We start from the raw sequence: 27,653 nt of genomic DNA on the forward strand, positions 1-27,653 counted from the left end.
ACATATGATGCTGCATTCAAGTTCAGGAGAGTTTGGACAAGGCAATTCTCTTGAATGCTGCCTTCATGTGTGGCATGGAAAGAGGGCATTTTCATTTCTTTCACCATAGTGAAAACTGCATTCATGGTCTGGAGAGGGCACTTTTTGCAGACGGATAAAAGGGCAGGGTATGACATCTCTGCTTGTAGATCGTCTATTTTCAAATAGCCTAGGTATAAAATAGGGCTAAAAGTGGATTGATGCATGTTTTATAATATAATAATTTATATCTGCAAAGTACTAGTAACTAAAGTGTTTCAAATAATATAAACATATTTCAGCATAGTGGTGGCCGGCTGGCCGCCATCTTTAAATTGTCCATGGTTGAACAGGACATACAGCAGATTTGGATTCAGCACCCCTTAATACCCCTAAAACACATGATGTATATACCCATTCAGTGCGGGAACACATTTTAGTGTACAGCACATGTACAGTATGTAGCAACATATTAGTTTTTGTATTTTTTGAATAATATTTGAAATTTCTCAGAAAACTTAGGACAGGCCTAAACGGGTTAACAATATTTGCCTTCTTCAGCACTTTAATAAATCACAACTGAAATTCTGCCTTATTTCTGCCTTAGCCATACTCTATGACAGTGACTTCATAATTTCTCCCACTTGATGGTTGAGGAGGCATGGTCTGGCTCTGATTATAGATGCTCCAAAATATCAAAATCTCCAATAGCCTTGCTTTTCAAGGAGAGAAGTGTTTGTTTGTTTTCCCATGGATGTTCCATGCACACAGTCAAATCCGGGTACGCGTTCATTGAACTCGGACCACGTGAAAAAAAGAAATGGAACAGTCTGGATCAATCTCTTCCACTTTCCGAGTTAACCCATTTAGAATGGGTACACCTTATTGTGTATCATTATTTTATGCTTTAACTATTGAAAAATAGCAGATATACAAGCTCACAGCGCGGCACCGAGTGCTGCGCTGTGAGCTTGTAGATCTGCTATTTTTTTTAAATCTTGAAAATTAGAATTTTGACCCGATTCTATAAGTGTCTTTTGAATCCTTCTAAGATTTAAAAAAAAAAAAAAAACATGTTTCTATGTCAGCAATCTGGCTCCAGTTAAGAAAGGTCCTTTTCACTTAACTGGAGCTCAGTTAGTCTGTTCTTGAGAGACTACTATGTCGTGGTTTTCAAACCTTTTCAATTGAAGGACCCCCATCTCAAAATATTTAGTTCCACCAGAAGCAAAATTTTAGTTAACAAACGTTCGCTTTGAAAATACATATATTAAAAGATTTGCACACATTGTCACGACTTTTTCAAAAATAGCAGATCTACAAGCTCGCAGCGCGGCGCTGCGAGCTTGTATATCTGCTATTTTTCACTGGTTAAAGCCTTCAATAATTCTAGGCCTAAATGGGTTTAAATGTAGTGTGAGTGCAGTATGTGATGAAGAAGAGCGCCATCATGGAGCACATCAGGAGCAGAGAGAAAGAGCTGTTACCACTCCTCCTGATGCTCTGTCCTCCTTGCTACCTCGGGCCAATTACGGCTCCACAACAACAGCGCGCAGACAGACAACGGCCCAGTCTCCATGCCACAGCTGGGGCCCCGCGTCCAGCGCCATCCCTCGGAGACGCGCTTCAACAAGATGGATGGCGGGCACCGGGGCCTCAAAGCGGGCGCACTCAGCCCAGACATTATCATTGGGTCCTGGTGCTGAGTGAAGAGGTGCTGGCCTGTCTGCCAGCTCCCCCCTTTATTAGGAGGCTGTGCCTGCGCTGACAGGGGCCCATAAATAACCCGTCTCCTCCTGGGCCACAGCCAAGGAACACACCGCTCACCTGAGCAGCACCGCACCGGTGCTGGAGAGAAGGTACGTTATTTACTCAACTGTGCTTAAAGTAACATTTTTGAGGTACTTTTACTTTACTGCTTTATCCACAACTTTCCAACATCCCATCGTGCATTGCACAGAAGTTGCACGGAGCTTCCGGCGCCGCAGCCGAGTGTGATCTACAAGCTCACAACATTTGCATCTGCGACGCGACGTGAGCTTGTATGTCTGCTGTTAACCGGAAGTGTGGTGCAAAACATTCTCCAATAAATTCCCACAGAAAGAGGTGGATACTTTTTCAAATATTGTAATTTATTTTACTCCACTACAATTAGCCCTATTCACGACCCGCCCACTCAGCATCCCCCGGGTGCTGAAGTCCCATTTTGAAGGGGAAAATCCTACTATAAGCCTATAGAGTTAGCACAGAAATCGCAGATTTAATGCAATTTCCGAATAGTAAAGTATAAAATACGGCTAGCATGATCAAGAACACAAGATAGTAAATGGCACAAAGCATTATAATTTACTTTACCGTTAGAAATAACGATTTGTCCAGCTATGTCTGCTATAGTTTCCCCTTCTAAATTGAAGTCAGCACCCGGGGGATACTGAGAAACGGAAGTAGGTGGGCGGGCCGTGAATAGGGCTAATTATTTGTAACTGCGTCCTTTGTAGATTGTAGATTCAGATTATCTAACTATTCATTTAGTGAATGTATGTCCGCCGTCTGACCGTCTCCCTGTCATTTGTCATGCTGACCTCACTGATACTAAACAGTGTCGCCGCCATGGTAGCAATACCCAACTGACATCAACAATGCCCAACTGACATCACTACAGTGCCCCAGTTTGGAGATGACATCACAGACTGGCCTGGACACGGAACACCATATATGGGCATGAAAGAGACCCAGACAGATAGACGGATACAACGGGTATTGCACAACTTGCACAAATATCGATGGTGATTATTCTACCCAACGGGCACCGGTCTGGGTTCTCCAACATTACTTCTGAGACTCCTATACATTGAGTTTACAGTTTACAGTTTAGGCATTTAGCAGACGCTTTTAATCCAAAGCGACTTACAATAAGCAAGGTAATACATCAAAATTATAATAAGCAAGATAATATGTCTGTACATCAACAACAATACAACAAATGCATAGGAATATTAACATACGTATAGACCACGCATCTAATCTTCTAAAAACGTCTAAAAACCCTAAAAAAATTGAAAAGCTATCTAGCTTCACGTATGGTCATCGAGGGAAGGGCAGTGTTACAGTGGTGTTATGGGTTTAGGTGGAGTCTGAAGAGGTCCACGGTGGAAGCTAGGGAGTGAGTGCGACAGGGAGTTTATTCCACAGTTTGGGGGCCAGGAGGGCAAATTGTCTAGGACGAGTGGATTTTTGTCCTGGGGTTTTTAGCGAGGGTTCTGTCAGCATTCCTGTGTTGGCTGAGTGAACATTCAATCCCTCATTCCACACCCACGGGCACAGGACTAGTTATTATAAAACGACTTAACCACTTGAACCCCAGCATCCGTATTCTGGTGGGGAGACATCCGCGACAAATTGTGAGCTTCTAGATCAGAGCTTGTAGATCAGAGCTCTATTTTTGACCAAGAGATTTGGTGCAGACCAAAAAAAGCGTTCAGTTGCGGAACGGAGAGGGCCAATCCTTCAGTAGCACCGGCCACAGAGCAGAGAGACATCACATGATTGGCTCACTGGTCTTGTCTATCATCTGAATACCGGCCTAGTAGCCCAATCACAGGCTACTGTCGCCCAGGAGTCCCACCCAAACCCAAATCCGATACTGGACAAGCCCACAACGCGTTGCTGCCTCGACGCATTGTGGGCTTTTAGATCTTCTGTGTTTGGTTCGCAACGGTTGTGGTGGGCCGGTCTGGGCCAAGATGCCAGGGTGTGTGTGTGTGTGTGCGTGTGTGTGTGTGTGTGTGTGTGTGTGTGTGTGTGTGTGTGTGTGTGTGTGTGTGTGTGTGTGTGTAAAAAGGTGGGTCAAATGAATGTGAACGCCACAGCTGCTAATGCATTATGACCAATCAAATGATGCCAGCTGTGAATGCGCTCTCGCGTGGAGCAGATGGAAAGGCAGACAGTCAAACGTCTGCAGGACATAATATACTGTACAGACAGACAGCAACACACACCTTCCAAGAAGACCTCGATCCAAGATCCACTGACACAGAGAGCACCTTACGCTGGTCCACTCCTATGCTTGCTGGTCCTGGAGCTATACTGTAGGTTCTGAATAACGGTTCTTAAATGGTTCATCAAAACAATGGTGGTTCTTCTCACACGTTTTCATGGAAAGTAGACACAAATACCAGGGATATTTTCTTAATTATATATTCTTAATAGGCGAACATTCCCAAAATGTGTCACGTTTGTGTGACTTTTAGATCTGATAATTTCGACAAAGAGATCTGGTGCAGAGGGGAAAAAAGGAGCCGGCCAAGTATCATTCTCTAGGAGACACCAATCAAGAAGTCCGCATGCCAGCTCTGATTGATTGATTGATTGATTGATTGAAGAATTTATTAGAAGTTTGCAATAGAAAAAAGTACAGTTTCATGACAGCACAAATCACTGGTACAAGGTCAACTAAAAGGGGATCCTAGAAAGCCGAGGCTTATTTCCACATAGGAACCACACTTTAAGTATCTCATATAACAATGAAAGATAGACGGATGGAACATTGTACTTTATCTAGGATAATATCAATTTCAAAAGCAGAAAAAGCATAACATCAAATACAAAGGCAGTGTGATAAAAAAAATAAAAAAAATAAGTGATTCCGGTTCCTCGATATTGTATCCGGTTACTCTGGTTGCTCCAGTTCTGGATCCCGGCGGCAACCCTAACCTTGATCCAGAACCTTTGAGGGAAACAGCTGAATTGGACCAAGTGACGCTGCAGGACCAGGAGATTGGTGCGGTGCATGTGGTCTACTGGCTGCAGCTCCAAAGTATGCTACACCTTGTGTTATGATCCAAATGGTGGTCAACGTGACCAGGGGTGTCGCACCAAATTCTGGGCCCTGGGTACAAGGATTCACTGCGGACCCCCATAAATGTTCTTCATAGGGGGAGGGGGTTGAACCCATTTAGACTGGGAACGCATTATTACGCATTATTTTGTGCTTTAACTATTGAAATATAGCAGATATACAAGCTCACAGCGTCTTTTAATACTTTTGACACGATTCTATGAATGTCTTATAAATCCTTCTAAGGTTTTTTGAAAAACCTATGTTTCTATGTCAGTGGTGCTCAAACCTTTTCATGTGAAGGACCCCCAAAATGATATGTATTTGGCCACGGAACCCCATTTCAAAATACTTAGTTCCAGGATCCCCCCAAAGCAAAATTTGAGTTACAAATGTTAAAAAAAATACATATATTCAAAGATTTGCCTACATTTTCACAACTTTAAAAAAAAAATAGCAGGTCTACAAGCTTGTATATCTCAAATGTACCCCCATTGATTCTGGATGGGGACCCAAATGCATTTGAATCAAATGATTGTCTTAGGAAAGCGACAAAAACAAAACATATATTAGTCTCCATGGTGTGAGTAATCAATAGAAAAAAAGTCATTTTGGGGGTGATCTACTTCTTTAAGTACAGTTACTTACTGGACTGGAGTAATTCCAATTTTCAGTAGGCTAATTAAACTTTTAACTTTTAACTTTTTCACTACACCTCAAATCTGCAAATATTGTAGGCCTACTTTTAATCCACTATAATTATTTGAAAAAAGTTTACTAGCCTATTACTTTGTAGATTTTGATTATTATTACAAAACCACTATTCTGTATTGAGAATAGACAATCTAAAATAGAAGCCACTTTGTGACGTGTTGCGAGGCGTTGTGACTTGTGAGCATGTAGATCGGCTATTTTCCCAATTTCAGCTTCTAGTCAGGTTCCTTATGTATTTTTGTCGGATTTTTGTGAAGATTTGTAAAACTATACATTTTTGGAATCTTCAGAGCATGGGGAATCCCAAAATCAATGTTCCCATTTGCACAGACACCTGCAAAGCCGCCATTTTGGACGTTCAAAATGGCCGACATAAAATACATCATTTGTGCTATCTTGGCTTCTGGACAACCTAGAAACTTAATTAAACATGCCAATCCTATGTTTTCTGGGTCAAGGAATCAAATGAGTAAATGTTGGGTGTAAAATGTTCCGGACCCCCACCCCCTTTCTGGGGGTTATCTATTTTGGGACCTCCCAGAACAGTACGCCAGCCAGTTAATGTCCTAATTTCATAATATTAGAGTTGTTTTGTAGGTTTTAAAACCTCCTGGGTTCATTTATTATACTTTTAAAGCAGCCAGAATAATCCTTCTGACCTTTGGTTGGGGTCTTTCCTCACCTGGGACCCCCAGACAGACCCCTGAGTCTGTCTCAGTAATCGCTCTGCTCCAGAACAATGTTAAATTAGATCATAATTGAAGCATAAAAGTTGTTGTAGCTGGGCTCTGAAAACAAAAAGGAGTAGTAGCAAATACCAGGGGTCTTCCACAGGGAGCTACTACAGAGTTACTACAGGGGCCCACCAAATCTTGATGGGATTTGAAACTTGAATGTTTTTATGTATTCAGGGTTTATGTACCGATGTTTCTGGTTGACATTGACACATTTCACTCAGGTTTTTTCATCTCACTTATGTCACTTTGTCTGCTGACCTCACTCAGCAACGAAATATAAATAAACGAAAATAAAAATAAAACAATTCAGAGGAGGCAAGCAGTGATCACCGCATGATGTGCACTGCAATGTAGTTTCAAATGCACTACATTGCAGGCGCTTTTTGAGAATAAAAAACTAAAAAAGAAGAGGAAGACACGTGTGACATGCATGATCTGGGCAGATTGCCCCAGGAAATGTGCCAATCTCAACCCAAAACAACGGTATTGTACTTTGATGGTTTATTAGTAGTGTTGTAGTACTCGAGTCAATGACTCGTCTCGAGTCAGGACTCAAGTCCAAATTTTCACTGACTCGGTCTCGTCTCGGTCTCGCCCTTAATTTGACTTGGACTCGTCTCGGTCTCGGTCTAATTTGACTTGGACTCGCCCCCCACCGAGTCCACTCGAGTCAAGTCACTACAATGCAATGGAATAAATGTTATATCCATATGAGGAGCGCATTCACGTTAACATTAAGAGAGCTGCCTTGTTAAGTAACAGAGTATTCTGACGCGCATCTGATAGGCACACAGTAGTTAGACCCTCCAGAAAAACGCGGGCAAAAATCCTTGATTATGCGGGCTAAAATCCTTGATTTTGCAGGCAAAAATCCTTGATTATGCGGTGAATTATGCAGGGTTTTTGTGTGAATTTATGCGATGACAATGCGAAACTATGCGAAATATGCGGGAACTTGTGAAAGTTGCGATTAAATGCGAAATTATGCGAAATATGCAGGAACTTAAAAAACATATTTATAGCCTATGTACAGTATACATATTATAATAAAAATTGATAACTATTAATTAAACCACTTTAATATACAGTACACTGGCTATTTGGAAATAGACAATCTACAAGCTCACAACATCACTAAGTAGTCATCAAAGTAGTCAAAACACGAATTTAAGGGTCCTTGAGTGAATTGAGAAATGCAAAACAGACTTTTTTGACTGCCTTTCATTATTTTCAAGGCAAAAAAGCAAACCTCTGTCAAATATCTGCAATTTAATTACCTTAATGGGCTACATCAAGGCAAAAATAATTACCCTATGGCCTATGCGATTGCTAAGGATACAGCTCACTGCTAAAGCAAAACTCTGGTTTATTTATGTGGTTTTGCTCTCTCTAAAGGGATTTAAGGGATTAAAATGTTATGCATTCAATTGCTGTTCCTATCCATCCATGGAATACTGCGTGCTACTTTTTTTCGGAGAGGTGCTCGTTTGCTTTGAACAGCAACGACACAACGTTTCAAACGGAGTACAATGGAGACCTCAAGACAAGTAGGATAAACTTTAATTTGTCGTTTCTTGAAGTTTGAGGACCGAGGAAGAGTGTGTTATTCTAGCGTCACGTTGGCGATGGCCAACGCTCATACCGTATAGCCTACATTATGCCTGCATCTCTCTCTCTGTCTGCCTGCAGTTCTCACGGTGCAGCGTGCACGCAATCGCACGGCACACACACACACACACGCGCACGCGCACGCGCACGCGCACGCGCACGCACACGCGCACACACACACACACACACACACATAGAGAGGAGCCACGTGTTTCTCAGCGCATCATTGTTTTGCTTCTGTTTTGTGTCTGAACGTGATTGAACGGTGAAGCATGACTATACTTTTATGCGAAAAAGTGCGGGGATTGTGAAATCAAGCGATGCCCGCATATTTCGCATATTTTCCGCGGAAATATGCGAAATATGCGGTGAATATGCGGGGATTGTGAAATCATGCGAGCCCCCGCATAATCAGCGGCATTTATTGATTATTGCGGGAAATTCTGCGATCGCATAATCGCGTTTTTCTGGAGGGTGTAAGTAGTAGCACACACGCACACACACACAGAGCCCCGCTCACAGCAGCAAGCATCTAATCTTCCCAGAAGTTATTTTTTTCGCCAAACAGACAACAGCACAACAGTCCACTTTCCTCTTACCTGCAGGATATCCTTGTGTCCCCAAATACATAAGTCCTAACAGCTTCCAAACACAAGCCACAGATCATGTGTTGTGTAGTTTAATCCACCCGCACAGCTGGATTAAGAATTTACGTCTTTTTGTATTTCCAGGTGTAGTCTATTACTCGTTAAGCAAGCCTCGTCCGAAAGTTTTAAAGTGCACTGATCAACAGAGAGAAGTGTAACATTGTAAGTCCCTGTAGAGAGGTTAAAACGAATCAAAACAACTTGAAGCAGTGACATGGGGTATTGTTTTGCCTTGTACTTGAAAGGCATCAGACTAATGACATAGGGTAGCCTACATTTCTCACCTTAAACAATGAAATGCAGACAGGCACATACTGCTATGTGGGAAAACCTTATTTATTTATTTTAGCTTTTAGTCAAAATAAAATATTAAGATAAGAGTTTGTTTGAAAAATGTTTTGCTAAAATCATGCATGCTCTATTTCAATGCAACTATAACAGCAATGTTTAAAAATGTTATAGATTACAGTAGTAGACATAATTATTTTTTAAATAATATTATTTTTGTTATCACTTGGCCTTTTGGTGTATGGGCATCAATATTATATCCATATCATGATATTAGACTGGATAGGCCTAATTATCGTCTGTGATTTGGGATATTGTACTGCAGTATATGCCAAGTCTTATTTGTACACTAAAGTACTTGTTCTCTGCCTGGGAGAAAATGTAATTGTAGCAACTCAAATGTCTAGTTCTTAGACAGAAAATTGGTATGGGAAAAAACTACCTCTCCAAAAAACTCCCTCAAACCTAAACCACAGCATTGACAGCAACCAACGGTAATTTGGGGAGACCTATTGATTTAATTTGAAGACAAGCCATTAATTTGAAAGGTATTGGTAGGAAACACCAGACAGGTGCATGCACATGAACGGGGGGGTTCTTGCCTTGTGTGTGTGTGTGTGTGTGTGTGTGTGTGTGTGTGTGTGTGTGTGTGTGTGTGTGTGTGTGTGTGTGTGTGTGTGTGTGTCCCCGAAAAAAAAAATATATATATTGTTTTCTGCAGCCTACCTATCAAAAAAAAAAAAAGGAAAAAAAAAGAAAACTGGACTCGGCTCAGTCTCGCCTACCATTGGTCTCGGACTCGACTCGGACTCGGCCCCCTCCCAGGGGCTCTTGACTCGGACTCGACTCGGACTCGAACCCCATATGACTTGGACTTGACTTGGACTCGCTTTAGGTGGACTCGACTACAACACTATTTATTAGTATTCTCAGTATTATTTATACATTCTTTGTGTTGGACAGTTATGGTTGACAGGTGTTACTGCTGGGATTGCAATATTTAAGCTATTGCAACTTCATATTTTGGGACACGCAGACTAACATGTCCATTTATTGCACTGCACTCACTGACAACACAACACACCCACCTCTGTGTTATCGTCACCCCAAAACCCGCACCTATCCTCTTAAAGAGCCCATGGTCAATTATGCCCAAGGAGATTCACTACAATACAGTAATTTCAGACATGCAGGATCTATTCGTCTTTATCATCGTCATCTTCAATGTCCAACCTAATAGTGTTGACACAGTCTCCACCATAGCATAGAGTGGAAGGCAGGTTATTTGAGCAGGGAGGGCAAGACCCCTGACTGGAACATACCCTCCACTCTCTGAATTTCACCCATTTTCTTCGATTGGTGGAAGCTTAGGGCAATTTGTCAGGTATGATTTATCCCGCATTGTGACATAGTTGGCAAGGAGGATATGTGGTAGCAGTGCAGCACGGGTTGGTTGTTGGACCTTTTGAACTGTAAACACGGCATGCAACATGCTCCAATGACTGCAATGTTGATGGAAGCTCACCATTAATAAGCTCAGTAGAAATGGAACTCTTGCTAAGGTCCTTGAAGCGGTTAATGGCTTAATGTCATCATTATCAGGCTTCAAGTAGGCGTTGACCCATGACGAATTGTGTAGGCCAAGGAACCCTTGACATTTGTGACATTCAATAACTTGAACTCGCTCAAATATATCTACTTACTTTTGTTTTGTACCTTGGCTTTGACTGTTGCAAATTTACAGCAGTGTCAGAAAGTGGAGGGTATGTTCCAGTCAAGTGTCTTGCCCTCCCTGCTTCAAAGGCTTTTTTTATTGATTTGATTGAAGTATTTATTAGAAGTTTTGCATAGGATAAATTACAGTTTCATGACAGTACAGTTCACTGATACAAGGTCAACTAAAAGGAAACTAAGGTAAGGCATAAGACGTTGAGATCCTTCGCTTTAACTCATATAAATATAGGCAATACTTGAGCTCATCAAATGTGTCTGCAAAGCAGATTGCAAGGGATGGTGCAGCTGCTTAAACAATACAAACAAAGACTGTCAACATTATTAGGGAGGACATGTAGTGTCCTCTCTTTGGGCATAATTGACCATGAGCTCTTTAAGAGGATAGGGTATTGGTTTTGGGGTGACGATAACACAGGTGTGTATGTTGTGTTGTCAGTGTGAGTGCAGTGCAATAAATGGACATGTTAGTCTGCGCGCCTAAAGTAATACGTTGCAACAGGGACGGCTCCAGGGGGGGGGGGGGGGGGGGGGGTAGAGGGGGCTTTAGCTCCCCCTAAGCCCGCCCTCCCCACAAACTCAATTAACACCTGTCAACCATAACTGTCCAACACAAAAATGTTATAAATAATACTGACAATGCTAATAAACCATCAAAGGTTACAGTTTCAAATCCCATCAAGATTTGGCGGGCCCCCTCCTGTAGTAACTGAGGACCCCCCAGGGGTCCCGGACCCCCTGTGGAAGACCCCTGGTATTTGTTACTACTCCTTTTTGTTTTCAAAGCCCAGCTACAACAACTTTTATGCTTCAGTTATGATCTAATCACATCGGATGCCCACATTAATTCAGGGTTTACCCTCACAGAGGCCCATCGTCTCCATGGCAACACGTCATTTACGTACCTTCGCGTCGTGGGAAAAGTATCCGTAATACGTTGAGTAAATGTAATCCAAGTATGTCCAGTTTATTTTCACGATTTTCACGATGATCTTTTCTTTCAGTCAGGACAGCTTTTTACCAATCTTGGGCCACAGCGTGTGTATCACGGGCGGTAGAAAGGGTCGCGTTTTGAACATGGTGATTGAAAAAGCTAGACCAGGAGAGGAATCCGCCATGTTACGTTACCTCCGGTCCTCCGCAGCGTCACTGGGAAAATAGTATCCATGATGCGAGTAAATGTAATCCACGGATGTCCTGTTTATTTTTACGATAAAGTTTTCTTTCAGTCAGGACATCTTTTTATCAAACCTGGGCCACAGCGTTTGTGTCACGGTAGGTAGAAAGGACCGCGCATTGAACATGGTGATTGAAAAAGCTAGACTAGGAGAAGAATCCGCCATGTTACGTGTATCTCCGCCGAGACTCCGTTACTGGGTAAATACTAGTATCCATGATTACATACGAGTCGTGCTAGCCTGCGAGGGGACGATAGAGTGCAGCGCAGGATAGGAACAGAAGCTTGTGATTGGCTGCAAGGAGACTGCACATCCTGGTCACATGTACCGCGCTGCATTTTGGGAAATGTAGTGTTTTTCCCATATTGTTGGCGTTTGATCACCGTGGTAGAGCCTTCATTGCGGTAGCAACCAATGTACAGTAACTACAGTATTGTAAAACGCGTCAAACACGTCGTGGGCACTGGGGCTGGGCATCCAGAGACATCAAAGAGATTGGCGTGTAGACACCTCGTGGGCACCCGATGTGTTAACATTGCTCTGGAGCAGAGCGATTACTGAGATAGGCTCAAGGGTCTGTCTGGGGGTCCCAGGTGAGGAAAGACCCCAACCAAAAGTCAGAAGGATTATTCTGGCTACTTTAAAAGTGCAATAAATGAGCCCAGGAGGTTTTAAAACCTACAAAACAACTCTACTATTATGAAAATAGGACATTAATTGGCTGGCGTACTGTTCTGGGAGGTCCCAAAATAGATAACCCCCAGAAAGGGGGTGGGGGTCCGGAACATTTTACTCCCAACATTTACTCATTTGATTCCTTGACCCAGAAAACATAGGATTGGCATGTTTAATTAAGTTTCTAGGTTGTCCAGAAGCCAAGATAGCACAAATGATGTATTTTATGTCGGCCATTTTGAACGTCCAAAATGGCGGCTTTGCAGGTGTCTGTGCAAATGGGAACATTGATTTTTGGATTCCCCATGCTCTGAAGATTCCAAAAATGTATAGTTTTACAAATCTTCACAAAAATCCGACAAACATACATTTCTTAACATAACAAACCTGACTATTCTAATATTTGACAATTTGGCCAATGTTTAATATGTAATTTTAGAGGTATTAAAAAGTCCTTAAATTGGCACTTTAGAAATGTGCAGATACCCTCTATAGGCCTACACTTTATGTCGGTTTGTTTACTGTTGAGAGAGAAAACAATGTTGCACATTAAATTAATCATCTGGGACCCCCACAAAATCATTTGGGGACCCACAGGTTGAGAACCACACACACACACACACACACACACACACACACACACACACACACACACACACACACACACACACACACACACACACACACACACACACACACACACACACACACACACACACACACACACAGAGCCTACACCAGCAAGTGCAGACTCCGACGCCAGCGAATCACGTTGCATGCATGCGATCACGTGATCCCATTGCGGAAGTGTCCGTGGTGTAAAGATGGCGGCGTCCTTGAGCGGCGTGTTTTGATTTGGCTGCAGTGTCAACATGCTGCTCCATTCAGTCTGACAGCACACACACAACATGGAGAGACACGAGTTCTTTGCGTCTTTGGTGGTAATGTTGCATATTTCTCCTGTTTTATTTCAATTACTTATCAGTTCAGATACTTTTATGAGTTGTATCCAACCATAATAGCGTTGCTGTAGTGTTATTGTGATGGTCTGTGTCGTTTTGTACATCTAATACTGTACTGTATAGCAGCACTGGCACTGCACCGACATATATAGTGATATTGCTTATCAGGATTCATCTTTTGTAAAGAAAAAAAAAAAAGAAAAAAAGGGGGGGGTTGCTTCTGTAGTAAAGCATTGACAATGTTCAGACTAGTAGTCTCTCTACACCTATAATGTTGCAAGCTATAACTGTTAGACCTATGTGTTTTAACTTAATGTGCAACATTGTTTTCTCACTCAACAAGTAAACAAACCAACCTAATGTTTCAGTGTATAGATAGAGGGTACCTGCACATTTCTAAAGTGACAATTTAAGGACTTTTTAATACATAGAGAAATTAAACATTGGCCAAATTGTCAAATATCAGAGGTAGAAATTGTGAAAATAGCAGATCTTCATGCTCACAATGACTCCGTTGTGAGCATGTAGATCTGCTATTTTCACAATAGAACCGTGGTGTTATACAAAATGAAATGCCTCAACTGGTGCGGCATTACATTTTGCTCGTCAGGTTGGGGGGGTCCCCAATTAAAATATAATTATTAATATTTTTCTGAAAAGGTTGAGAACCACTGTGATGATGTACAGCACTCCCAGTCTTCCAATTACTATTCTAATGGACATAGCTTGAGATAGCCGCAAATTGCAACACTAGATTTTATTTTAATCGGATGAATCTAGGGTTGCAATACCTCCCATAGGCAGCCAATGCATCAAAACATTTTTTTTGCTATCTGATTGTATTAAACAACATCAAACTCACCAAAATTGGGGCTGTATGGAAAGCTTGAAGAGTATCCCCTTTCTATCTGCAAAGTGTTTGTTTCATAAAAATCCACCATAGACATGGTATGAGCAACTTTCTATCAAGAAATTTTGTTCAGGTGATTATTTTTTCTAAGTGCTGGATTTTGGAAGCGCTCGTGGAAAATCGCTCAGCGGTCCTGTGACCACCTGGTTCTAAATGACACATTATGCAAGAGGCAGCGGGATGTTGCGTTATAGAAGACGAGCGCTTCCGAAGTTCAACACGAGTAAAAAACCATGTCTGCTTGGATTTCTTGACAGAAAAAAAACCTGATCAACCCCTACACCCCCACCCGTTCACTTAGATCAGCCAACACATGGATGCTGACAGAACTCTTGCTAAGAACCCCAAGACAAAAATCCACTCGTCCTAGACAGTTTGCCCTCCTGGCCCCCAAACTGTGGAATAAACTCCCTGTCGCACTTAGAACTACAGACTCACTCCCTAGCTTCCGCTGTGGTCTGAAGACTCACCTCTTCAGACTCCACCTAAACCTATAGCACTACACTCCCCCTTCCCTCAATGACCATCAATGACCATACATGAAGCTAGATAGCATTTATTTGAGGTTTTTGGAAGGTTTTTTTGCTAATTAGGTGCGTGCGTGCCTATGTTATTGTTTTTCTAGATTGATTTTCCTATGCATTTCTTATATTGTTGTTATATTAGATTGTGCTTATTATAGTAAAATATGTATTACCTGTTATTTAGTATCATTTTAAACTAAAGTTATTTTCAGTCAGTTCTAATCAAAATGGCTATTATCCCAACATTTTCCTCGCAACATAATCGCTAAAATATGGCAAAATATAAGGTGTTGGGAGTGAAAATTATTAATATAATGTAGGGGTGCCTCGGATGAAAATAATATTTATGGGGGTGCCCTGAGCCAAAAACGTTTGGGAACCCCTGCACTAGAGTAGTACATTTTATAGATGATAAATACAAAACGAATGGTTTTGGAGATACAAGGTTTCCACCCGACTACGACGATATGCTATAAATATAAGGTGCTGGGAGTGAAACTTATAACGTAGGGGTGCCTCGGATTAAAAAAATATATATTTATAGGGTGACCTGAGAAAAAAAAGTTTGGGAACCCCTGGTGTTAGGACTGTGATTTCGTTGAAAAAAGCAAATGGAATGTCACCTGATTCTGATAACCAGTACATCCACTGTTCCAGACCAGGAGCTTGTGGTGAATGTACTACAGCAGAAAGTTAACAGGAGACCAGTAAATCCATGACTCCCAGACTGACATAAACCACTTAACACATTAAGACCTGAGGCCGCGTCTACCAATGTCTTCTAAATCCTAATCCTAGTGGTGCTCAAACCTTTTCATGTCAAGCGAGCTTGTAGATCTGCTATTTTTGAAAAATCGTGAAAATTAGAATTTTGACCCGATTCTATAAGTGTCTTTTGAATCCTTCTAAGGTTTTTTGAAAAACCTATGTTTTTATGTCAGCAATCTGGCTTAGCCATCGTCAAAGAAAAGGTCCTTTTCACTTAAATGGAGCTCAGTTAGTCTGTTCTTGAGAGACTACTATGTCAGTGGTTCTCAAACCTTTTCATGTGAAGGACCCCCAAAATGATATTCATTTGGCTACGGAACCCCATCTCAAAATATCCAGGGACTCCCTCCAGAAGCAAAATCTGAGTCAGAAACGTTCGCTCTGAAAATACATATATTCAAAGATTTGCACACATTTTCACGACTTTTTCCAAAAAAATAGCAGATCTACAAGCTCGCAGCGCGGCACTCGGTGCCGCGCTGTGAGCTTGTAGATCTGCTATTTTTCACTGGTTAAAGCATTCAATAATTCTAGGCCTAAAATGATGATTATGATGAAGATGATAACCACTGGGTGTGATGCTGTTGTTCCCTGGCCCAGGCGGGGGGCTGTGCGGGCATGTGTGTGGACCTGACCCTGTTCCCCCTGGACACCATTAAGACCAGACTGCAGAGCCCGCAGGGCTTCCAGAAGGCCGGGGGCTTCAGGGGAATCTACGCCGGCGTCCCGTCCGCTGCCATAGGCTCCTTCCCTAATGGTAAGTAGAGTTCTCAAATTCTGCCCGAACCCGACCATACCCAAACCCGACCCCGGCATTAAGGGTAGGGTAGGGCCTAAAATGTATGCTAATTCCTCGGGCCGGGTAGGGCCTCAGGCTCAATGAAAAAAAAATAAATATTTTTTTGATTCTTTTATTACTAAATTCTTTCCAAACCCGACCATACCCGACCTGACCCGACCCGACGTTTTCGGGCCGGGTAGGGCCTAAAATGTAGGGCCGGGTAGGGCCTCGGGCCTGCCCAGTTAGGGCCCAGTTAAGGCCGGGCCTTAATTTTCAGGCCCGTTGAGAACTCTAATGTTAAGGCACTCTTTATACCAGGGGTCTTCAATGTTTTCAGGCCAAGGACCCCTTAGCTGAGAGAGAGACGAAGCAGGGACCCCCTACTACATATTGTATAAATGTGTGATGCAGATTTTCATCGATTTCATAGATGGATTCATAGACTTGTTTGACAGCATCAGTCTATGTTGGATTCGTGTTTTTAGTTAACCTGATATTTCACTCTATACTTGGTCCGCTCTTTTTTTTTACCTCTACACCAAACCTATTTAGCGGAAATAGCCGATCACGTGCTGCGAGGCGTTGAGAGCTGTAGATTTGCTATTTTTGTCTAAAGAATGATCCTATCACAAAGATTTGGCGGCCCCCCCTTTAGTAACTCTGAGGGCCCCCTAGGGGTCCCGGACCCCCTGTTGAAGACCCCTGCTTTATACCGTTTGTCGTTCAAACTCTATTTCCCTTTAAACTTCTATTTTGTGTCTCAGCCCTGGGTAGCCAACCCGGTCTGGCAGAGAGCTGCGCTTTTCTAGCTGGGGCATCTTATATTACATTTTAGAACTGCAGCCAGCGGTATTTGAGTGTCACCAACAGACCAAATGCAGCACTCCAATTGGCTATAACGTCCCCCAGTCCAGGGGATCTTAACGTCCGCCCAGCCAATGGATCTGTAACCCTACACCAGCCCATACAACAAGCCTGCACCAGCCTGCAAGCAGCTGTTGTCACGGTTACGCTCCACCCAGCCCACGCTGCCCACGCCCAGCCCACTCAGCCCACTCAATCTCAGAGGCAGCTGATCCACACAAGAAAGATTTGCGGACAACACCGGAAGTGCGTCCGGCGGTCAAATATGTCCGACCGGAAACGTGCGCTGCGGCACAATAGTTTCGCCACAATAGTTCCCCCCCATTTTTTATTTTATTTCATTTATTTATTTTTATTTTTTTTATTTAAAAAAAAAAAGAATTTAACTAGATGTGAGCGGGCCGAAGGCCCGCGAACCTCTAGTTTAGCTACATATGGCATACTACTACTAGTGTGTTTAGTTTCACTGCAGTGCCAACAGTAACAAGCTGTTAATAAGAAACTTAGAGACTGACTTGTAATTGACTTTGTGTGGGACCCAGCCAGCAGTTTTATTCTTTAAAGTTAAAGCAAGTCATTGTAGTGTGAAGAAGTGTGAACATTTTCAAAGTGGAAAATGAGCCAGAGTCGTAAATCCTCCTGAGAACTGTCATTGTGTCCCCAGAGCTGCTGCCGTCTTATTCCTTATTTATGGGGGGACTCTGGGCAGAAACCTCTCATCTCCTTATGCCAAGGGTCTTCAACAGGGGGTCCTCAGAGTTACTACAGGGGGTCCTCAAAATCTTTGTTTGATAGAAACTTTTTCTCATTTTTATTATAATAACCTCTTGAACGTCCATATTCTGAGAACTTTAGCCAAAAATAGCAGATCTACAAGCTCACAACGCCTCGCAGGCGAGGCGTTGTGAGCTTGTAGATCGGCAATTTTTAGCAGAGGTGTTTGGTGTAGAGGGGGAAAATGAGCAGATTAAGTACAGGGTGAAAGGTCAAGTTGATTAAGTATTGACGGTTCAATTGGTTAAATATATGAAAACATACATTGACATGAATCCAAAATAAACTGATGATTGTGCTGTTTGTGGGGGTCCCTGCTTCATCTCTATCTCAACTAAGGGGTCCTTGGCCTGAAAACGTTGAAGACCCCTGCCTTATTCTAACTTTTTGTGTTTTCTTTTCCTTAAACGAACGCCCTACTTGATCACACTACAGCGTCAGTGCGTCACACAAAAGCATCAAAAGTAGCAGATCTCCAAGCTCGAAACATGGCGCGTTTTGAGCTTGTGGATCTGCTGTTTTTTAAATTTGAATCCTGAAAAGTAACAGTTTTGGACATTTGAGTTGAGGTTTCCACCCGACAAAGACAATTTATTTTATGGGATCATCCAGTGGCTTTTCAGTCGCTTGCTTTTTGGCAGACGTATTCATGTTGATAGATTTAACCTGAGAAAATGGTGATAACTTGAATTTAGTTATTTTTATTTTAAGGGGAATTATTTTGAGCTGGAATGGGGAGAAAAAGCATTGAGACTAACAATGCGAGATTGCAGTTATCATAGTAATACTGTTATCTGAAAGGTGTGCATCTACTATGTTTGTTGATTGCTAACATGCCATAGGATCAATCTGTCATACAAGAGACCCTGAGTTATGCCACAGTTTATTTTGGCTAAAGCACATGCTTAGCTATTGTTGTATGGCAAAGCCCAGTGGGGGTGTAAAGCAAAGCCATCTGTCAAGTATAAAAAAAAAACGAAAAACACATTATAGGTATCTGTAAAGCTAAAGTATATTAAAGATGCTCCGATTGTGGGGGCCGATAATGATCACCGATCAACTGGAATCAGTATCTGCCAATACCAATATTCCCGATCACAGCGTCAAATCCATACATTCTTCTATTTATTGTGTTACTGTGGCAGCATATATATATGTAATGATTCTTCTTACAAAACATTGACATTGTATATTAAATATAAACATGAGGAAATTGCAGGCTGAGGTTACATTCAGTCCCACAGATAATAGTGAAAATAGCTGATCTAGCTTTTAGATCGGCAAAGCCGATACCGATCAAAGCCGATAGAGGCAATATCAGCCGATCGCGATCACTCACCGATCAATCGGCACATCTCTAAGCTATATCATAGTTGTGACCGTCAGGTCGCATTTACTACCAAAACCTCCACCGGCTGTCTGTCAGTCAGTCAGTCTGTCAGTCTGTCCGTCGTGTCACACTTTTCCCCAACTCATATCTCCGCCACCGTTGCCCCAATCCATGCCAAACTTTGCACACACACTCCTTGCCTGCCAATACACAACCTCCACCCCACCAGGGACCCCCGGAGCTCCAGGGACCCCCAGGGACCCCCTTCTGCCACCACCAAAAAGTGCAAAAATGACCAAATGACCACCCAAACGGGGCTGTTCACGGGGAATTCTCAGGGACCACCGACTCCTGGTGCTCCAGCATGGATGCCCCTAGTGGAGGACCCCCGCCACTGCAGCGCACATAAAATGCTGTAACTTGGGCTAGGAGCGACCGGGAGAGCCGGGGCCGGTACCCACGCGTCCGCCTCGGCGGCGCCAAGACAGCCGTCAACATGAATCTGTCCCATATAGCGCCACCATCAGGCCCATTTTTTCAAACACATTTTTGGACACTGCTCCTACAGATTTTGCCCTAAAATCACGCAAATCGGTACACAGTATGTCTACACTCATGTAATCAACATGGATCTGTCCCATATATCGCCACCATCAGGCCGATTTTTTCAAAAACATTTTTTGACACTGCTCCTACAGATTTTGCCCTGAAATCATGCAAATCGGTACACAGTATGTCTACACTCATGTCATCAACATGGATCTGTCCCATATAGCGCCACCATCTGGCCAATTTTTTCAAACACATTCTTGGACACTGCTCCTACACATTTTGCCCTAAAATCACGCTGCGACCTGACGGTCGCTTATCTCCCGATTAGGGAGTCTTACTGGTAATACTGTTATCTGAAAGGAGTGTATCTACTGCATTTGTTGATCGCTAACATGCCATAGGATCAATGTCATACATGAGAAATCTCTCAACGTTTAATTTGTATATCTGATATACTGTATATATAAAGAGAGTCAGAGAAAGGTTGAGCTTAACGGAATGAAGTAACAAACACACTTTTGCTGCAGTTTGCTAATGAATTAATGTTTGTTGCGGCATTCCATTGTTTTACTACAGTAGCTGGAGAGTCAGGACTTTCTCTTTGTGTGGGACATAAGCAACTTTCCTAGTCTCTCTCTCTCTCACACACACACTCTCTCACTCTTTCACAGTCGCTCACCTCCTGTGCGCCTCCCCTGTCAGTGGTAGTGAGAGATATTAATTGCTGCATGCAGGTTGACTAATGGGCCTTTAACGGCCGCGGTTCTGCTTGGTTTCAGCCGCTGCGTTCTTCGTCACCTACGACTGCACCAAGTCCCTGCTCGGAGCCAACGGCCCGCTGGCAGCACCCCACATGGCACCTGTCACTCACATGCTGGCCGCCTCCCTAGGAGAAACCGTAAGTCCCACCCCCCCTCACTCTCTTCCTCCACTGTCCACTTGACAGGGTTCCCTCGGTCATGAAATTCCTGGAAATGTTTTGAAATTAGAAAAATATTTTTCCAGTACTGGAAAAGGTCCTGGAAAAAATAGCTATGCATTGTCTTTGGTTATTGATTTTGTTAATACCTCTGAAATGACAAATTATTAAACATGGGCCAAATATGTCAAATATTGTCAAATATTAGAGGCAGAAATTGTGAAAATAGCCGATCTACATGCTCACAACGCCTCGCAGCGCGAGGCGTTGTGAGCATGTAGATCGGCTATTTTCACAATAGAACCGTGTTATACAAAATTCCTCAACTCTTAGTGCTCGTCAGGGTGCCGGGTCCCCAGTTAAAACATGATTATTATCGGGGGTCACGGCCTGAAAATGTTGAGAACCACTGGCATACACTACTTGTCTTTGGGCATTGCACATAGGAGTAGGCGACCTGTTATTGGGCTGAATTATTGGAAATTGGATTAAATATTCTGGAAAAGTTTTGGAAAAGTTTTGGAAATTAATTGGTAAAAATGTGTGGGAACCCTGATTTGAACTCTTTTGTTCATTCCTCAATTTACTATGTTCTTCTTTATGATATAATATAGTCTATGCCTCTATGGTTTTCTCTCCCTTGTTCATATTGCTTCCTTCATATTGCTTTCTTTGCTCCCACGGTGAGTCCACACCATGCTGTGGTCTGTCTAGTGTCCACCACTTTACTCAATAACAAGATGTCTCGAAAAGTCACTGACTAGATGGCAGGGAACTTGTTAACACACTTGGTTGGCCTTTTCCACCGGCAAAGAACCGGTTCCAGAACCAGTGCCGGTTCAGCTTTCTTGGGAACCTTGGTTCGTTCTTGCGCACCGGCTTGCGTTTCCACCAGATTGAATCAGAGGCTCTGGAACCACAAAAACCAAGGATTTTGTGGTTCCGGTTCCGAACCAACTTTTACGGTGCGGAACCAACTCCGGTTCTCTGTGGAAGAGAACCCCATAGGCGGGGGAAAGAACCGGAACTGGTTCTTTGCCGGTGGAAAAGGCCCCTTGGTGCCAAACACAAGTTTCCAGAGTTGGTTGTTTTTGCTCTCCCTACTTTCCCTACTTCCTACAGTACTTCCGGTTTCGGCATGATCGCGATCGCGAAATGCATGTTTGACTCAGAACAGCTTTATCTTTCAAACATGGCAGCCATTTTTGTTTACATTTGAAGAATGAGCTGCATATCCGGTACCATTTACTTCTATAATTGTAGTGATACTTGTTGTGTATTTGTATTCGCTCTGGTGGCAAAACATGTTTCCCCTCGGAAGTATAAACTATAAACCATACCATACCATACCATACCATACCATACCATACCATACCATACCATACCATACCATAATTGTTAAAACGGACCTGGAAATAACATACTTGATACAGTCTTTTTTTCACTCTCTATCAAATGTCTTTGCCAAAAAATAGCCGCAAAAATCTGCAGTTTTTTGGCAAATGTTCCGCACCAGGATAATGGATTTTGATTATAGCGATTAATATTGTAAATCGCGATTTCTTTTGTCACAATAATCGTGATATGACATTTTCATATCGTCTCATCCCCAGATCAGACACAGGGAGGGAGGGTTTTGGCCATCGGCCCGTGTGTCCCATGCAGCTGGGTGACTTCAGGGGCCTTCTTCTTCTTATTCTGTCTCGTCCCATTATCCCCCCCCCCCTCCCCCACCCCCCCAATTCCAGCTGGGTAAATAAGAATTCATTGCTTGCCTATTGACTTAGCTGTTCTCCCAGCTCAGGCCCCCAAGACTCCACCAATTTTGTGCACGGAATTTGTGGACTTGAAAGCGACGAGGAGGAGTGGTACAATTTCCTTCAGCCGGTCCCCCCCCCCCCCCCCCCCCCTTATAGCCCAAGGAATCTGAGACTCCGCTGGGACTATGGGTGTTCCCATTGGCATGAGAGAGTGGGTACTGGGAGGGCGAAGAAGGGAGGAATGCCCCCTCCTGCCATAGTATACCACCTCAGCTTGATCCAAAGTAGTGGGTTTTTTAGTATTCATGACTTTTAGGGTGGTCATCATTTCACACGTTTTGCATGTTTATGAAGTGGCCCGCCTCCCTCTGTGTGGTGGGTGTGTGTGTGTGTGTGTGTGTGTGTGTGTGTGTGTGTTTTTTTTAGCGTGCCCCACGTCTCCACGTTTCAGAGCGCATGCAGGTGGATCAGAGGGTACTAAGTGCACTGTTTCCCAAACAGTGGGTCAAGAGCTAAAAAGTTTCTACAGACAGGGATCTCCAAGTATGGGCATAAAAGGGATTGTATGTATGATGTCAGACGTCATAGATGTCATAGGACTTAACATAACATAACATGAATAACTGAGTAAGCATGTTTGGGGTCCTACAGCATATCTCCATATACAGTACATGGATCTCCATATATGGGTACCAGGGGTCTCCATTTATGGGTAACTGGTCTGATATACATCACTGGCCAGATGGCCAAGACATGGCGCGACCTCGCCCTTTAGGGTGAGGTCGCATGTCGCCCTGAGTCGTCTTACTAGTTACTATTAGAATTAGGGGTGGGCGATATTGTGATAAATATCGTTGAGACGATACAATGTCTCCACGTTATGCCTTTTCAGAGATATTGTATGTATTGTGATACAATGAGGGGGCCTTATTAAAAAAAATCCTGTTGAATTGTTAATACAGAGATTCATTGCAGAATTCATTGCATTTTGGTCTAAATCAGTAGTTCTCAAACTTTAAAATGTCAAGGTCTCCCCTTAACTCTGTCAGTATACAAATGAAACCAAATGGACCCGTTAAGGGTCCATTTGGTTTAATTTTTATACTGACAGTTACATACTTGCAAGGGTCAATTTAGACCTCCGAAAAGGAACCCAGAGAGTTCCTGGACCCCACTTTGAGGACCACTGGTCTAAATGGTCTGTTACTCCTTTTTCTTTTAGTTTTTGTTACCTTGTAGGTGGTTGTACTGTTAAGTAACTTGAAAAATAACCATAAAAACCAACATGAAAAATATTTGCGATAAGATTGTGTATCGAGATACCGCTTGGAAAGATATCGTGATATTTGAAGCGGTGAAAGCCGCTTCCAAGGAGTGGCTTTGTCTGTCCCGTACCAGTTTTTTTGAGGATTCCCATAGATTCTCAAGGAGTGAGAATGTCTGTCCCGTGCATGCAGAATTGAGGATTGGTCAAGCTTCACATGACAATTTGGCCCTCCAGACAAAATCATTCATTCATTCAGAATTCATAAAAGTATAGAACTTAAAAGAACATAGAAAGTATAGATCTAGAACACAGAATGTATAGATCTGGAGCACTGATTTCAAAGCTCTAGTACACATAGAATAAAAATTCACCGCTTCACTTCGAACCGAGGTTTGATTTTTTTGTTCTTCTCCATATCGCCCACCCCTATTTAGAATCACCCTTTGCGCAAAAACAGGCGTCTTCCGATAACTACCTGGGCTTCTCGAATGACTGTGAGAGAGGTGAGACGGAGGTCGAGGCTGCTTTTCACCCTCCTTTCACGCTGTCGCGGGGATTTGAGCACATCAAAGGGAGGGGAAGCGTCTGAGCGGGGCTGAGAGGAGAGCGGAGCAGAGAGCCGCTATCCCACTGCATCCGGGGCTGGCGGTTATGTCTTGTTCAAAGCTCAGTAATCTTGGGGGCTTAGCCATAAAAGGCTGACCCCGGAACTGCCCCCCGGTTGCACACCAAGGGCCTAAAGACATCAACACACTCCCCAGTGATGCAATCGGCATCCACACATCATCTGTCTTCCTCGTTACCTGTAAACGTAACAATTTGAAATAATCGCGACGAGTGCAAAGGCGTCACGTTTTCCCCCTTCCGTTTATCCTCACTGCGTGTTCGGCAAGGATCCCATGACGGCATATTCTAACAATAATCCCATCGCTTTCTGAATTTCTGTTTCAAACTGCTCAATCCATGGGTGGATGAGGTTGGCGTGTATTTGTTTTAACTGCAACGGTAAGTAGGGCTGTCACAATTATTACATAATCGTCTAATCGTGATTATTTGACATTATCGCAATTATTTAGTCATAATCGTCATAATCGTGAATGTTGAAAAATTTCAGAAATAGTGGAAATAGCAGATCTACAAGCTCACAACGTGTCGTATCGCGACGCGTTGTGAGCTTGTAGATCGGCTATTTCCACTATCAATGTTATTTTTTAAGTAGTAAGTTGTCAAATATGTCAGTAATTTATTTGTGTGTTTAGGTTATGTGTCATATCTGCCATATGCAACTTCAAAGCCTAAAAGCCAAACAGAAATGTAATTATCAACGACAAAAACACAATTAAATCGTTAATCGCCAATTATTTGAGTGACAATTAATCGTCATGTAAAATTTCATATCGTGACAGCCCTAACGGTAAGCTGCCTGAGCAGCGCAGCCATCATGAGCAGCTATATCAAACTCCCTCCCGGCTCGAGACTGTGGCGCATGCCACTTAGTCCTTCTCAGCCACTGAGGCCTGTTCTGAAAAGCTTCCAAAACAGGGGTCTTCAACGTTTTCAGGCCAAGGACCACTTAGTTGAGAAACAGATGAAGCAGGGACCCCTGCAACCTGTTCATAGATTCCATATAGTTTTGTTGTTTGACAGCACAATTGTCAGTGTATGTTGGATTCATATCAATTTGGGTTTTCAGATATTTAACCACTTGAACCGTCAATGCTTAATAAACTTGACCTTTGACTCTGTACTTACTGTAGTCTGTTGCTCTTTTTCCCCAATACATCTACTGTTAGGCAGAGATGGGAAAAGTACTCACGTTCTGTACTTAAGTAAAAGTAAAAGTACTTGTGAAAAAAACGACTGAAAAAAGTACTCATTCCAAATAATTACTCAAGTAAAAAGTAAAAAGTATGTGCTTTGAAAAGTACTTTTAAAGTAAAAGTACAAGTATTTTTACCGTATATTTCTTGAATTTGAAGGATATTAAAATTAAAAGATCCCCACCAAACACACGTCTTAAAACTGGCCCAGAATGGTTTCCTACGAAATCTAATGTGATGTGAAATCTAAATGCAGCAGTGTTTTTTTTAGACTGAGTACAGATAGCCTAATATTTGACTCTCCAAGTACAATCATTATTATTATAAAAAAATATATGTAGGCTATATCCCACGATTTTGTAACCCATTTTCTTTAAGTGCCAATTGACCACCAAGTAGGCCTACACCATTATGACTGATGTTAAAATACAGATAAGGTTTCCTAATAAGAATGTTGTTTTGATTGTTCAATTATAATTATAATACATCTCACATCCACAGACAGATTTCTGACTGTTACTGTAAGATGTTTTGCATATTGTCTGTCAGAGGACCCCAATGTAAACAAGCCATATAGACCTACTGTAGTGCTTTTGCTATGCAAACTGCTAATCAAGTATTCAATAAAAACACACGCATGCACGCGCATTAGGGCACACACGCGCCACACAGACACAGACACACACACACACACACACACACACACACACACACACACACACACACACACGCTAAAGGCTTTTTTGCGAGGCAAAGATGACCGAAGCTACAGTTGTGCAGAGCAGACCATTTCACTTTTTCCACACAGAACTTGACAGAAGCATTACTTTATCTGCCACTAACTCACCTAAGCTTCGGGAGGTTCAAAACGAACGCATTTCCAACGCGTGTGCAATTGTGCATTACAGGAGCGCAGCATGGCCAAAGTCTTGTGTTTATAATCCATAGAAGGTATAGACTAATCCACGTGAATTGTGCATAGAGTTGTGTTGTAATTTTTTTGAAAGCTGTAACGAAATGAATTGTATCCAGCATGTTATGATGGTAGAATTAAACCACTTCCTCTGAAAACCGTGGATTTCAAAATAAGAGCATAGGGTATTAGGCTATTATGTAGACTATATGATCAGTTTTATTTGTTAGCCTAGTTACAGGAAGTAAATAGACCGGTGCTCATGCCGGTGTTGCCCCACTTGACACAGTGACTCTCTCACTGCAGCTTGGAGGGGGGAGGGAGGGTGGGGGGGCGACTGGGGGGCTAATCGCTGTTTGTCGCAACACCCCGAAGACAAATCCAGAAAAGGGAAACGGATCGGATGTCACAAAATCAGCGGAGCCAGAGAGGTATACGAAGACGATAAGAGAAATGCCTCCCTTTGGCTGGCAGCGTCTGTGTGTGTGTGTGTGTGTGTGTGTGTGTGTGTGTGTGTGTGTGTGTGTGTGTGTGTGTGTGTGTGTGTGTGTGTGTGTGTGTGTGTGTGTGTGTGTGTGTGTGTGTGTGTGTGTGTGTGTGTGTGTGTGTGTGTGTGTGTGTGTGTGTGTGGGGGGTGGGGGGGGGGGGGGCTATCGGGACGCTCTTCCATAAGCCATTTCAACCTGAACGCAAATCCGTGTCACTTTAGATTTTCACCACTTTAACCATTGCTTTAACTATTACAAAAATAGCAGATATACAAGCTCACAGCGCGGCACCGAGTGCAAGCTTGTAGATCAGTTATTTTGGAGAAAAAAATGTATTTTGGCACCGATTCTATAGGGGCCTCTTCCACCAAAAGAACCTTGGTTCCAGAACCAGTGCCGGTTCAACTTTCTTGCAACCTTGGTTCGTTCTTGCGAACCGGCTTGCGTTTCCACCAGATTGAATCAGATTGAACCAGAGGAACCAAGGATTTTGTGGTTCCGGTTCCGAACCAACTTTTACGGTTCGGAACCAACTCGGTTCTCAGTGGGAAAGCTCACCTCTGGTTCATCCCATAGGCGGGAGAAAGA

The 27,653-nt window shown here is 42.8% G+C and overlaps 1 protein-coding gene across 1 annotated transcript in view; it reads left to right on the forward strand.

The window, feature by feature from the left end:
• Nucleotides 1-13,273: 13,273 nt before the first annotated feature.
• The window catches only part of slc25a26 (solute carrier family 25 member 26), a 185,667-nt gene continuing 171,287 nt past the window's right edge, over nt 13,274-27,653 (forward strand). The window contains exons 1-3 of the mRNA XM_080728507.1: nt 13,274-13,374; nt 16,198-16,354; nt 20,678-20,796. Of these exons, the coding sequence (XP_080584633.1) occupies nt 13,342-13,374; nt 16,198-16,354; nt 20,678-20,796 (309 nt within the window). The 5' untranslated portion in view covers nt 13,274-13,341. The remainder of the gene's footprint in view (nt 13,375-16,197; nt 16,355-20,677; nt 20,797-27,653) is intronic.

The sequence above is a fragment of the Nannobrachium achirus genome (genome assembly GCF_963921795.1).
Source record: "Nannobrachium achirus genome assembly, chromosome: 6".
NCBI classification, from domain to species: domain Eukaryota; kingdom Metazoa; phylum Chordata; class Actinopteri; order Myctophiformes; family Myctophidae; genus Nannobrachium; species Nannobrachium achirus.